Source organism: Wickerhamomyces anomalus (assembly GCF_001661255.1).
Source record: "Wickerhamomyces anomalus NRRL Y-366-8 unplaced genomic scaffold WICANscaffold_5, whole genome shotgun sequence".
NCBI classification, from domain to species: Eukaryota; Fungi; Ascomycota; class Saccharomycetes; order Phaffomycetales; family Wickerhamomycetaceae; genus Hansenula; species Hansenula anomala.
The window spans coordinates 692,931-706,477 of NW_017567114.1; the positions used below are offsets into that span (position 1 = coordinate 692,931).

The window sequence follows — 13,547 nt, forward strand, 5'->3', positions numbered from 1 at the left end:
AGGCTTAGAGACAGTAATTAAAAATAGCTTCAGTTCATCAGATGTAATTACTTACAGCTCGTTCATTACTTCGGGAGGCTTGTTAACAATTACAACGGTTAAACAGATCTGAACAAAGGGCTGAGCATAACCAAGTCTCTAAAATTAATCACAACTACATCAACATCCGAAAAAAGAATTATAATGTATAGTAATGACTGTTTTTGGTGATACAAACAATGTTAATTTTCATATGTAAGACTTCTAGTTGTTTTTAAACGAATTGAATAGTTAATATAATATTTTTTTTGGACTTTTGATAAATTGATACTGTTTGAGTTGATTGATGCATGATAAAAAACTTGTAAACTTCAGTACTTAAACGACACATAAACAAATAGCATAGCGAACTGAATGATAATAAATATAATTAGCAATTAATAAATGAATGGATGGGCTTATGAACTTTCCAAAGCTAAAACCAAAACAGTTCTTGATGGAATATAAACTTGCAAGAAATTTTTTCTATTATTCCATGGGAAATCAGTAGTGAAGAATCTTGTATCATTATCAACACGATCATGACCACCAAATTCACCAATATCTGAGTTCAAAACAATCTTGTAAACACCTCCAGTTTCAATACCAACTCTATAATCTGTAAATGATTGAGTTGGATTCAAATTGAAAATGAATAATAACCCAGCTTTTTCATAAACTAAAACTTTATCTTGTTCATTTTTCAAAGAAATAAAAGTATCTCCCTTTTTATGTAACCAACCATATTTTGCCTCCAAATGTTGCATTGCAGAATCAAATTTATATAAGAATTTATATCTTAATAAATCATCATCAACTAAATTGAATTGTCTTCTTGCATAATGATAACTATCACCATTATTAACATTTGGGAAATCTAACCACTCAGGATGACCAAATTCATTACCTTCGAAATTTAAATAACCTTCACCACCAAGAGAATGTGTTAATAATCTGATAATTTTGTGTAATGCTAACCCACGATCAATAACTGGTGTTAATGGTGACATTACACTCATATTTGTATACATTTCAGCATCCATCAACCAAAAAGCCAAAGTTTTATCACCAACTAAAGCCTGGTCATGGGATTCACAATATCCAATAGCCTTTTCAGTATAACGACGATTAGTTAAAGTATGAACGATTTTGTTTAGATCCCAATCTTCATCTTTTTGTTCCTTGATGATCTTGATCCACATATCTGGTAATGCCATGGCTAATCTATAATCAAACCCAACACCACCATCAATTCTTGGAGTACCTAAAGTTGGCATACCTGAAACATCTTCAGCAATTGAAACAAAATTTGTTGAATTTTCCTTAGCAACCAAATTAATTAAATCATTAGCCAACATTAAATAAGTTATAGCTTCATAATCAACAGCTGAATTTTCATGTAAATATTCATTATAGTCACCACTAAAAGCACCACCTGCACCAACACCATGGTGTAAATAAAGCATTGAAGTGACACCATCAAATCTAAACCCATCAAATTGATAAACATCTAGATAAAATTTTAAATTTGATAATAAAAATCTTAAAACTTCATATTTACCATAGTTAAACAGTCTTGAATCCCATAAAGGATGTGAGCCTTTCCCACCACTATGGAAGTATTGATAATCTGTACCATCAAAATTATTTAAACCATCATCAACATTTTTAGAAGCATGAGAATGAACAACATCTAATAAAACAGTTATACCCAATCCATGAGCAGTATCAATCAATTCTTTTAAATCTTCAGGTGTACCGAATCTTGAACTAATTGCAAAGAAATTTGTAACTTGATAACCAAAACTTGCATAATAAGCATGTTCCATAATAGCCATCAATTGAACGGTATTATAACCCAATTTTGAAATTCTTGGTAAGACATTTTGAGTAAATTCTTTATAAGAACCAATTTTAGGATCTGGAGTTGAAATACCAATATGAGCTTCATAAATTCTTAAACTTTGTGAAGGAATTGGTCTTTTATTTTGGAAAACATATGGTGTTGAAGGATTCCAAAACCTAGCTTCAAAAGCAACTTCTTTACTCTCTTTTGGAGGTTGAGTAGCTCTAGTGATCCAAGCAGGTAATCTATATAATTTTTCACCAGAAGGTAAGATTAAAACAATTTTAACTCTTGAATCATGAGGAATAGAACCTTTTGATAAATGAATATCAAAATTCCCAAAAGAATCCTTGGTTAATTTATGAGTAAAATCCCAATTGTTGAAATCACCAACAAGGTAAGCTTCCACTGCATTTGGGGCCCATTCTTTATAATTAATTGAACCATCTTTTGGATCAATTTGGAATCCATATTTTTTATAAGAATCAGCAAATTTAGTCAACCCACCTTCATTTTGATCAAATTTTGTTAACCAATCATCAGCAAGGGCTCTTCTTTTGGCCAATTCATTAGCGAAAGGTGTTAACCAAGGGTCAGCGTCAACAGCACCTTTAACAGATGGTGGAATATTGGACATTGTTGTAATTGTTGGTTTCGAGGGGTTTGTCAATGATGATGAGATGAGAACAAGCAAAAGTTAAGAACAAAGGCAGATTGGATGGTTTGGAAAGGGCCAGCAGATGTAATTGATTGAATTATGAGCAAAAGACAGGATTATTACTCTTTTGGGCAGTCAGGGATCCAATTGTATTGCAACTTTGTCTTGTTTAAATTGATTTGAATTGAATTGAATTAACTGAATTCTATTATCTGGGGAGCAGCCCACCACCACCAGCCAGCAGCCCATAATCAAATTTTAACAAGGGAAAAAATTGGTAGGGGCAGCAAAAAAGAAATGCACTCACGCTGGGGGTCGAACCCAGAATCTTCTGATTAGAAGTCAGACGCGTTGCCATTACGCCACGCGAGCTACTTGGATGTTGCGTTAAGTCTGCTGGATAAACACACTGTGTAGTGCTGGTTTAGAAATTATAATTTTTGAAGGCTTTATGAAAGGAAATACTAGATATAAAGCATACTGAATTAATCGTTAAATCAAGGGCTATCTTTTGAATATAATTTTAGCTTGTTTGGAGAAGTTTCAAAAAAGTAATTATTAATTTATTTTCAAAAAAATATCATGTACTATTTAAGTATTTAATGTCATATATTTATAAAGTGCTAAAATAACCACTTGTCGCGGACGACTATATAATTATTATGCAGATTTATTCATTGATTTGTTATAATTATTCGTTACTGCAATGTATCTGACTTATTATTCTTGCTTTGATAGAGAAAAAAAGATATTCAGTTTCTATGATTTTGAATGATCACTAGTACAGCTCTTTGATAGTGAATTTTCAAAAATCAATGGAGAAATTACTAGACCAGAGGAAGATCCGTCATTTGAAAGTATTTTATACAAAGGTAAGCATGAACACTCTCGTCCCTTCGTGAGCTATAAGGTTCTTTACTTTATAGTATATCCTATCGGTTTTTAATACATTATTTCTTGACGAAGTGCTCTGATAACTGTGTATAAATTGAATTTTATTAGCTGTATAATAATATACACCACTTCAAAGGAAATAGGTATAACTATCTGAATTATCACCTCTAGCATCAGGCTTTGAAGTCCCATTCAACAAACGATCTCTTTTTTCAATATTTTTACTTCTAAGATATAATCCTTGAGCAGCATAAGAAATAATAGCAAAAGAAATACAACCCAATGAGAATCCATGACCCAATTTATACTCTGGAGCATCATTTGATCTATAAATTTGACCTATAACAACACCGGCAACATTTGCAAGTGATAATTGTATCCCAACAGAAGTAGCTCTTTTCAAGTGTCCAGCAGTGTTATTGTTCAACCAACTCAAGTTCAATCCAGGACCAGCAAAAGCTCCAACTGTTAATATGTAGACACCACACATTCTAACTGAGTTACTATTGGAGGCAAGCAACATGATATAACCAATGATTGGGAAACAAGCAGCGAGTATTAAGAAAGGTAATCTTCTTTTGAAATAATCTGAGACAGTTGCAATCATAATGAATGATATGGATCCGACAACATAGATAGGAATAGTTAAAAGTTGAGTTTTCAAAGTTGTATAACCCATTGCTTTAACAATTTGAGGTAAGAAGGTTGAAAATCCATAAAACACAACCTCTGCGCAAAATTGACTAATAGCTGAGAGATAAACTTTTGGATCTTTAAAAGCAGCTTTAACATCTTGGGAACCTTCTTTTTCCTTTTCTTGGTCTTTCAACAAGTTATGTTCATGAACTCGTTTTCTCATTGAATAATAAGCTCTTTCCTCATCATTTAAAAACCAAGCCTTTTCCATATTATTTGGTAAAGCACCTAGGACTAGAATAGCACCAGTGATGGATATACAACCTTCAATGATGAATAGCCATTGCCAACCTTTTAACCCATGCAAACCATCCATTTGTAACAACCCATAAGCTAGTAAACCACCAATAGCACCTGCCAATGCAGCTGCACTAAACAAATATGACACTCTATAAGCAAGTTCGTTTCTTTGGTAAACTGTAGCCAAATATAATGTTAAACAAGGGAATAACCCACCTTCAATCAAACCAAGTAATAATCTAATAACAACAATCCCACTAAAGTTTTTAACAAATCCAGAAAAGATACCAACCAAAGACCAAGAAAATGTTAGTGTTGCAAGCATCACAGCAGGTTTAACTTTTTTGAAAAGAATTGTACATGGAGTTTCCACCAAGATATAAGTCACATAGAATAAACTAATTGCAGCACTATAGTTTGATGGTGATAAATTCAAATCTTCAATCAAACCAGCAGAAGCGGCATTACCGATGTTTGAACGGTCCAAGTAAGCAATCAAATAGACCCATCCGATGATTGGTAAGATCACCATATCCATTTTACGCAACATTTTCTTCTCCAATTGAGGATTTTTTTGACCTTCATATTCGTCAATAAGGGAATCTGATTTGAAGTCCAACACACTTGTTTGTGATTCCAATTGGGTCTCTGTGATTTCTTCCTGAACGACAGGTTTTTTCTCTTGGGAGCTCATGATTATTGATAATCCAAGATGGATAGTTGATGAATTGGTTTATTGAAAGGATGGCATTGGGGGTCTTATATAGACATTGTAGAGATAGAACCCTCACCTCAGCTTCAAGATGATATTCTTTAGTGATAACAATTATCAAACATCTACTTAATCAAGCATCAAGCTGATCAGAGCTTAACACCATGATGATAATCTGGGTACAATACATTATCAATCAGAATTTTCGTTCATGTGATTTCAAATCTGCCATTTTCAACGTAAAAAATATTCTTTATCTGAAGTTTTATTTTCCGCTTGATGTAAAAAAATGAGTATAAGTTGTTAGAGGGATTCTGGGCTCTGAATAATGAAAGAATAATGATGGAGTTCTACAGTTTCTGAGCATGAGTTGAATCGAATCGAATGGTTTAATCTTTGATCTTTTAAGTGGCTGGTGTCCATTTCATTTCCGTTTGATTGGATGATGAGTAAAAGATGTTTGAGTTACTTGATTCTTTCAGTTTTTAATGGCCGTTTTTTCGAGACTTTTTACATCTGTAAAAACCAGCTGTGATTAAGTAATTGCTAATTCATAGGCCAAATGGACCTCATTTCCAATATAAATAAGTAGACGGGTTTATTTGGAATTTGTTCTTTTACTCTTTGATCCCATTATCAATCAACCATGACTGCCCTCCAAGAATTGCTGGCCATCAGAGGAGGTGCCCCTTTAAAAGCTGATGAAGTCGAAATCACTGGATCAGACCCCATATACAAAACACCTTTCAAATTAGGTGGAACCACTGCTGAGGTATTAGCTGCCTGTGGTGTTGCTGCTAATGATTTATGGGAATTGAAAACAGGTCGTCGTCAGAAAGTTTCAGTGAATGTTGAAGCTGCTGCTGGTGGGTTGGATGAAAAAAACAACAGTTTGGCTAAAAATCAAGATGGTGAATATTCCAGAATTGAAGGTTCTGAATCGATGAAACATATGGCTAGTTTGACTCAACCTTGGGAAACAAGTGATCATAAATGGTTCTTACCTCATACAAATTTAAAACATTTGGAAGCTCGTGTTTTGAAAGTTCTTGAGTGTGAAAGTACTGTTGAGTCTCTACAAAAGGCAATCTCAAAAAGGACTGCTCAAGAATTGGAGGATTCCATAGCTCAAGCTAACGCATGTGGAGGAATTGCTCGTACTGAGGAAGAATGGTTGCAGCATCCTCAAGGGAAATACCTATCTTCTGTCCCTGTTGTGGAAATCGCTAAAATCATTGATAGTCCTAAAGAATCATTATCTGATAAAGGTGATATGCCATTGTCTGGGGTTCGTGTGTTAGATTTGACTAGAATTCTTGCTGGACCCGTTTGTGGACTTACTTTAGCTGAACTAGGGGCTGACGTTTTAATGGTTACAGCTGAGAAACTACCTCAAGTGAATGAGTTTGTACGTGACACAAGTCATGGGAAACGTTCGTGTTTTCTTGATATAAGTAAAAAGGAAGATGCTTCCAAGCTCAAGGAATTGGTTAAAGATTGTGATATCCTCATTGATGGTTATAGACCAGATAGATTGGCTGCTTATGGATTTGGCCCTGAAGAATTAGTGAAATTAAGACCTGGATTGATTCATGTTTCCATTAGTTGTTTTGGTTCTGGAGGTCCTTTCAGTTCTAGAGCGGGCTGGGATCAAGTTGCTCAAGCTGTCACAGGAATGTGTGTTAAACAAGGTGAATCAATAGGATCCAACAAACCTCAATTGACTCCAGTATTTGCATGTGATTATGTTTGTGGTCGTCTTGGAGCGTTTGGTGCAATGCTGGCATTGAATCGTAGAGCTCAAGATGGTGGCTCTTATTCCATTCAAGTGTCTTTATGTCAAGCAGCTATGTTGTTACAAAGACAAGGTTATGTTGATGATTTCCTAGATGCTCCAAATTTGATTTCAAAGGAATTGTTTGAGAAGTATCAAGTAATTGAAGATAATACTGCTTATGGTGATTTAAAAGTTTTAGGTCCAGTGCTTAAACTGTCAGAGACTCCTTGTCAATGGGTTAGAAAAACACCAAAACTAGGACAAGATAAGCCAGAATGGTTATAAAAGTTACACAAAGATATATCCTACATCACTACATTAATTAAAGAAACATATTTTTTTTATCTATAACTGTATTAAACACTTTCATCTCTAAAAGATAACCATGCTAAAAAAAATTAGAGAATTTTATAAAAGAACAAAAAAAACAAAATTGTATTAAAAAGTTGATTAACGAGAATTAAAAAACCCCTTAAAATTCATCATCAGATGAAACATAAGCATCACCTAATTCCTTCTTCTTTTTCATTCTTTCCTTCTTCTTCTTTCTTAATTCAGCAGAAGATAATTTGGTCTTCTTTTTAGCTGAAGCAATCTTGTTACCCATAGCATCAAATTTATCACCTTCATCATCTTTCTTTTCTAATCTTGGACCAGCACCTTGACCAGAAACCCAGTTATGACCTGATGGAGTCATTCTACCATCCATAACAGCCCAGACTTCTTCAGTTAAATCTTTGGTGAATTCAGCAGAATGGGTAATGATAATAATACCACCTTCGAAAGCTTTCAAAGCTTTAGATAAAGCACCTAAGGAATCACGATCCAAATAATTGGTTGGTTCATCTAAAACAATTAAATGAGGTCTTTGCCATGTACAAGCAGCTAAAACTAATTTAACTTTTTGACCACCAGATAAACCTCTGATTCTTGAATGGGAAACTAATTCAGCATCTAGACCCAACATAGCACAGTGAGATTCAATTTCTTTTCTGGTTAAAGCACGGAATTGACCTGAGGCTAAAGCTTCTTTCATATCAACTTCAGCAACCAATTTGGAATGAGTTTCAACCAATTCACCTCTTGGTAACCAAGCGTTATCAACAGACATCATTGGAACCCATCTTTCATTCTTCATACCAACATTTTCACCTAATAAGAAAGAACATTCATATTCATAAGAGTTCTTGAATTTTCTTCTAGCATGAATTTCATGAATACGTCTTGGAGTACCTTCAATTTTGAAGATTTTCTTCATACCTTCTTCATCATTTTCATTAATTTGTCTTGAAGCACGATCCATAGTTTCTCTATCTTCACCAGTTTGGAATCTCCATTGGATATATTCAGATGGAGTCTTATCTAAATGAGAATCAATATGAGCAAAAGCATGTTGTTTAATGTAAGCAATACGAGCATTTTCATGAACGTAAACATCACCAATGGTTGGTAATAATTCACCAGTTAAAACATTAATCAAAGTAGATTTACCAGCACCATTTGGACCAATAACAGCAATTCTTGATGATAAAGAACATTGGAAATTGATATCTTGAATTTGTGGTTTAGAAGTACCTGGGTATTGGAAAGTCATGTTTGAAACTTTAACAATAGCTTTTTGTTTAGTTTTAACACCTTCTAAGAAACCTGGTTCTGGGAATCTGAATTCTAAATCTGAAGCACCTAATTCATAGTATGATTTAGCAGATGGAACACGTTTAACGAATTCTGACAAGTTACCTTTGTATTTTCTTAATTTGAAACCTTCATAATGGATAATGTATTGAACAACATTGTCTAAGAAACCAGAATCATGGGAAACAATGATTGAGGTAATACCACAAGTGTTCAAGTAGTTAACTAACCAAGCAACATTAACGGTATCCAAATGGTTAGTTGGTTCATCCAATAATAAGATATCAGCATTTTTCAAAACAGCTCTAGCTAAAGCCAATTTCATTTTCCAACCACCAGATAATGATTGAATTGGCATAGCAATCATTTCATCAGAGAAACCGAATTCTCTTAATTTATCAGTAATAGCTTCTTTAGTACCTAAAGCACCGTCACCGAAAACGAAGTCCAAGACTGAAGTATCAGCTTCAGTACCATCAATATCATGTTCAACATAAACAGTTCTACATTCTTCTTGAGTTGGGAAACCTTCAACTTGACCGTTAGCAATAGCTCTCATCAAAGTAGATTTACCAGCACCATTTGGACCACATAAACCATATCTTCTACCACGTTTCAAACGGAATTGAGTCTTGTTCAACAAGATTTTAGCACCATAAGCCAATGAAAATTCACAGTTACATAAATCTTCACCTTCATCATCTTCATCTTCAAATTGAGGTGGTTGAGGAATGTTATCAACGGCACGTTTTCTCCATTCATCAATATCAGCTTTAGCTTGTTTTTCATGTAAGAAGACAGTTAAGTATGGAGTTAAATGTTCAAACCAAGCTTGTTGATCAATGATTCTTTCATCAATCAAATCACCAGCAATAGCTGAAGCATATTCCAAAACAAGTTGGAATCTTGGAGCAACTTCGGTTTTTGATTCAGCGAAAATGTTGGTCAATTCCTTTTTGGTAACTTCAGTAGCACCTGCATGGGAAACTTCTGGAATGACATCATCAGCACCGATAGCACCAACTCTTCTCAAAGTGTTCAAAGCTCTTAAAGTAACTTCACGAGCTTCTGGATCAGCAATGGTTTGGTAGTTTGATTTCAAAGCTGGCAACATCTTATCCAAGAAAGGAGCAACAACTTGTGGATCATCAACCAATTTACACATGTTATCAACAATAACAGCAGCTTTACGTTTGATTGAAGTATCACGTTCAGCTAAACCTCTTGATAATAATGGAACCATGATGGATAAAGTAGCAGTGGTGACTTCAGAAACAAAAGTAGTAGCACCTAAAATGTGGACAGTTTCTGGAACTTCAGATGGTTTACCAATACATTCAATCAATTTTGGAATAAATTTTTCAATATCCTTGTTGTGAACAGTGTTGGTAGAAGTGGTGATGGTAGCAGTAGCAGCTTTTTTAACTTCTGGTTTAGTATCCCACATAGCTTCAGACAAGACTGGGATTAATTCAGGCATTCTTAAAGCAACTTGTTCTTCAGCAGATTCAACAACAGCAGTGATGGCAGATAAAATGGCAATTTTTTCAGTCCATTTGTTGGTTTCAGCTAAAGCTTTGGTTAAATGTGGCAACAAAGCTTTGATAGAATGTGGGTTGACAGCTTTTGAGATGGCAACTAAAGCTTTAGCAGCAATATCTTTGATGGTGTTATCTTTGTCACCAGATTTGGCACAGATGGCTGGGACCAAGTCAACAACGAATGGTTCAACAGATGGGCTCAAGTTGTTTTCAGAGGCAATGTGAGCAACAGCTTCAATGGCGTTAGCAGCAGATTTCTTGTTTTCAACAGATTTCTTCAATTCAGCAAAGAATTGTTCTGGAACATCATGTTCAATGATTGAGCCATTGAGGAAAGAGGCAACGTTTGTAGCAGCGGCTTCTCTTTCTTCAGGAGTGGCGACACTCAACTTGGTGAAGAGTTCGTTAAGAACCTCAACGGATTGTTTAGAATCAGACATGACTGAGGTGTTTCGACGAAGAGTTGAAGAGGAAGTTGGAAAGAGAAAAAGTGGAAAAAAAATTTTTTTTATAGATCAACGTGAAAGCAGAGGAAAAAAAATTTTTAAAAAGAAAAAAAAAGAAAAACCGCGAAGAGGCTACCCGGGCGACGGTTTTTAGGTGCGATGATTGTAAAAAGAAATTGGGCTCTTGGTGGTGAGATGTTTCTTTTGGGAGTGTTGGGATTGAGAAGGGAAGAGAGTGGATTTGTAGCGAGGAATTTGTTGTGGGAAATTGTTGGACTCGTGATGGGATTCTGATTGGCTTCAGCACGGACGCTACTGGCTGGAAAGTTTTGTATGGGCTGATTACGTAAGGAGAGGATGTATCGACACGTGTATTTGTGGCAGAACGTATACGTCACGTGGTTGAAAGAGTTAATATTGTATTGTAGCTATATAATCACCATTGAGGACCAACTTTGAACCCAACAAGTTTAGCTCGTTGAGAAGTAATGATATCAGGACTGTTGCGGCTAGTTCTCCCACTGGATCTACCATCTCTAGACTTAACAAGTATTCCACAAAACTCACCTTTGCAGCTAGGTGACAATGAGTACAATCCTATAATGATTGACTTTAAAATCTCATAAACTTGTGACCTAGCCATTGTATTGGTGATCATTTCAGGTGACAATTGCAAGTCAATCAAACTGGACATCTTTCTCATTCTCTTGGTGTATGAAGGCAACAATGTTAACCCATTAGTTGAGAACAAAGTTGTGAAATCATAATGTCTTATTTGAACATCTTTGAAAATGGAATTGTACTCTTGAAATGGATCACGGGTGAATCTTTTACCTGTTAGATAATTATAAACAATTTGCATAGGTAATGTCAATTGATTTGATTGATATATTGAACGTTGCTTATGTGCTTCATTATGGAAATGAACTTCATTAGGTGATGCTCTTTTGGCCTCAAGTGATGAACTTCTTGTAGAGAAAATTGAAAAATCTCTTTCAATAAGCTTTCTGAAAGGAACATAATCTTGTAAAGCAGTGATCAAAGTTGAACGGTATCCATTAGAAACATCATCAATATCAACGATTCCATATGTGTCCTTCAAAAGTTTTGAATTCATATCCAAACATTCATCATCTTCAACAATTAGTACATCGAATGAAAGATTTTTGATAAACTTCTTCATGAGATGACCTTCAATTAAAACATCAAAGACAAAATAAATCAACTGTGGACATTTAGAAATCAATGTCACTTTTGTTTCAGAGACAGGCATCATCTCCATCATGGTTCCCCTTCTTTTATGATACCCATCCCTAACCTCGTCTTCACATGGAGGTGCAACTTTTTTAGTCCAAGCAAAATCAGCAGAATAGATACAGTGGACTGAGCGATAAAGGATTGGACCAAAGATATTTAGGAAATGTCTATTGACGGGCATCATTTCCACTGGTGAGACTCCAAAGAGTACAACAGTTTCGAAAATGTGAGCAGGTAAGTCTTCAATAGTTAGTGGGATTGACATTTTGAGTGTTTGTGAATATAATTACCAAGAGAACAAGAATTAAAGAGGTGCCATTAGTCGGAAACATGCTCTTTATATAATAGTTTTCGAATTAGTTTCTGTTCATTAAAGTACAAAACTTTCTGTCAAGAGTTCGATTGACCCTTACAATTTGGCAGCTGTAACAGAAAAATTTTGAAATTTTGTACACAGAAAAACTCTTCAATAGTAAAGAGAAAGAAAAACATCTACTCATTAGACTCAAACATCTCATGTATTTACATTAGCTATGAACCGATCAACCATACATCCAACTTGAACTAGGACATTTCAATCCTCCCATTCAACTAGTGGTCTGGCATTTTGAGCATCCAAATATTCTCTATCTTGGGGACCAATTTTAAAACCAAGAAGCTTCATTTTATTGTAAGTGATAACATAAGTATCATTGTAATAAGCAGAATCAGCAGTTTTTGAAACATATCCACAAAACTCAGCTTCACAATTTGGACCCACGGATTGCATCCCAACAATCGCAGTTGTCAATATTTTATACAATGAACTTCTTGATTTTAAACAAGGATCAACTAAATCGATATTCCCAGCAATAGCTTCATTTCTTTCCACAAACCCATTTTCCAAGTTATAAGTTCCATCCTTTTGTTGTACAAACTCATCTTCATGTATACTGACACCATCAAAAGCTTTGTCAGGATTTTCAAAAGGATCACAAGAATGTCTTGAACCATCACTAAAGTTATTACATATCTGCATCGTAACACCAAACTGTCTTGAAGATCTAGAACGGGAATCACAATCCAAAGCACCTGAATGAAACGTCACTTCTGAAGTTGTTGGCTCAATTTCACTGCTTTCTGTTCTAGTTTTCAAACGATTCAAATCACATTCTTGAATCTTATGGTTTGGTGCATAATATTGCAATGCTAATGCTGTCACGGAATATCTCACTTGTGAAAAGAACGGACTAATTATAATATTGTCTCTGTTCCTTATGAAAAAATCACTTCGCAAATCCAAAAAATCGGAATTTTCAATAACTAATGAATCAAATGTGATTTTCCTGATATACTTCTTCATCATGAAACCTTTCATCAAAACACCGTTGAAAAAATCCAAAATGTTTTTCTCAGAAGTAAGCAATGTCACACCTTTAACACATATAGATCTTGAGACTGGCAACATTTCAACCGAGCTCCCCACTTCTTGCTCATATTTCTGCTCTTCAGTAAGGTAGTCAGGTCCACGATATTTTGTTTGGTCAAATGCTGTAAAGTCAACATTCATAATACAATGAACCCTTGTGTAAATCTCTCTTGCAAATAAATTAAGAAAATACTTGTCTACAAGCATCATTGTAAAGGGACTCACTCCGAAAAGTTGGAGGTCTAGCAAAACTTCAATTGGTAAGCTTTTTAATTTGAAAACGTCGGTTGTCATTTTAAATGTGATTGTTGATGTACTGAAAGCTTACTGTAAAGCCAGAATAGGGATATGAGAAGGACCCAGTAATCATTTTATATCATTTGCGTCTGGTAAAGGCCTCTTCTACGAACTTTTTCATA

General features: G+C 34.9%; 6 protein-coding genes and 1 non-coding gene across 7 annotated transcripts; 1 reads left to right on the forward strand and 6 right to left on the reverse strand.

Annotated features, from left to right (window-relative positions):
* Nucleotides 1–15: 15 nt before the first annotated feature.
* Nucleotides 16–2,670, reverse strand: GLC3 (1,4-alpha-glucan branching enzyme). Its single transcript, XM_019180477.1, has one exon. It carries the CDS (start codon nucleotides 2,499–2,501, stop codon nucleotides 438–440), a length of 2,064 nt encoding a protein of 687 aa, XP_019037361.1. The 5' UTR covers nucleotides 2,502–2,670; the 3' UTR covers nucleotides 16–437.
* A 152-nt stretch (nucleotides 2,671–2,822) lies between these two features.
* On the reverse strand, nucleotides 2,823–2,894 carry WICANDRAFT_t115. The gene has a single exon. It is a non-coding gene; the product is annotated as a tRNA-Arg (tRNA).
* Nucleotides 2,895–3,546: 652 nt separating this feature from the next.
* Nucleotides 3,547–5,046, reverse strand: WICANDRAFT_64300 (allantoate permease family MFS transporter; the record flags this gene model as incomplete). The annotated part of the gene is made up of 1 exon (XM_019183705.1): nucleotides 3,547–5,046. The coding sequence occupies one exon, from the start codon at nucleotides 5,044–5,046 to the stop codon at nucleotides 3,547–3,549; it is 1,500 nt and encodes a 499-aa protein (XP_019037362.1).
* Nucleotides 5,047–5,710: 664 nt separating this feature from the next.
* WICANDRAFT_80312 (uncharacterized protein) lies at nucleotides 5,711–7,126 on the forward strand (the record flags this gene model as incomplete). Its single annotated transcript, XM_019185038.1, has 1 exon — nucleotides 5,711–7,126. One exon carries the CDS (start codon nucleotides 5,711–5,713, stop codon nucleotides 7,124–7,126), a length of 1,416 nt encoding a protein of 471 aa, XP_019037363.1.
* A 187-nt stretch (nucleotides 7,127–7,313) lies between these two features.
* On the reverse strand, nucleotides 7,314–10,457 carry WICANDRAFT_34195 (uncharacterized protein; the record flags this gene model as incomplete). Its single annotated transcript, XM_019182163.1, has 1 exon — nucleotides 7,314–10,457. One exon carries the CDS (start codon nucleotides 10,455–10,457, stop codon nucleotides 7,314–7,316), a length of 3,144 nt encoding a protein of 1,047 aa, XP_019037364.1.
* A 442-nt stretch (nucleotides 10,458–10,899) lies between these two features.
* WICANDRAFT_70122 (uncharacterized protein) lies at nucleotides 10,900–11,985 on the reverse strand (the record flags this gene model as incomplete). The annotated part of the gene is made up of 1 exon (XM_019184193.1): nucleotides 10,900–11,985. The coding sequence occupies one exon, from the start codon at nucleotides 11,983–11,985 to the stop codon at nucleotides 10,900–10,902; it is 1,086 nt and encodes a 361-aa protein (XP_019037365.1).
* Nucleotides 11,986–12,244: 259 nt separating this feature from the next.
* Nucleotides 12,245–13,422, reverse strand: WICANDRAFT_106545 (uncharacterized protein; the record flags this gene model as incomplete). The annotated part of the gene is made up of 1 exon (XM_019180478.1): nucleotides 12,245–13,422. The coding sequence occupies one exon, from the start codon at nucleotides 13,420–13,422 to the stop codon at nucleotides 12,295–12,297; it is 1,128 nt and encodes a 375-aa protein (XP_019037366.1). The 3' UTR covers nucleotides 12,245–12,294.
* Between the last annotated feature and the right edge of the window lie 125 nt (nucleotides 13,423–13,547).

What these genes read in the sequence shown, in the direction of transcription:
- GLC3 (XM_019180477.1), bottom strand. Translation starts at nt 2,501, where the DNA reads ATGTCCAATATTCCACCATCTGTTAAAGGTGCTGTTGACGCTGACCCT.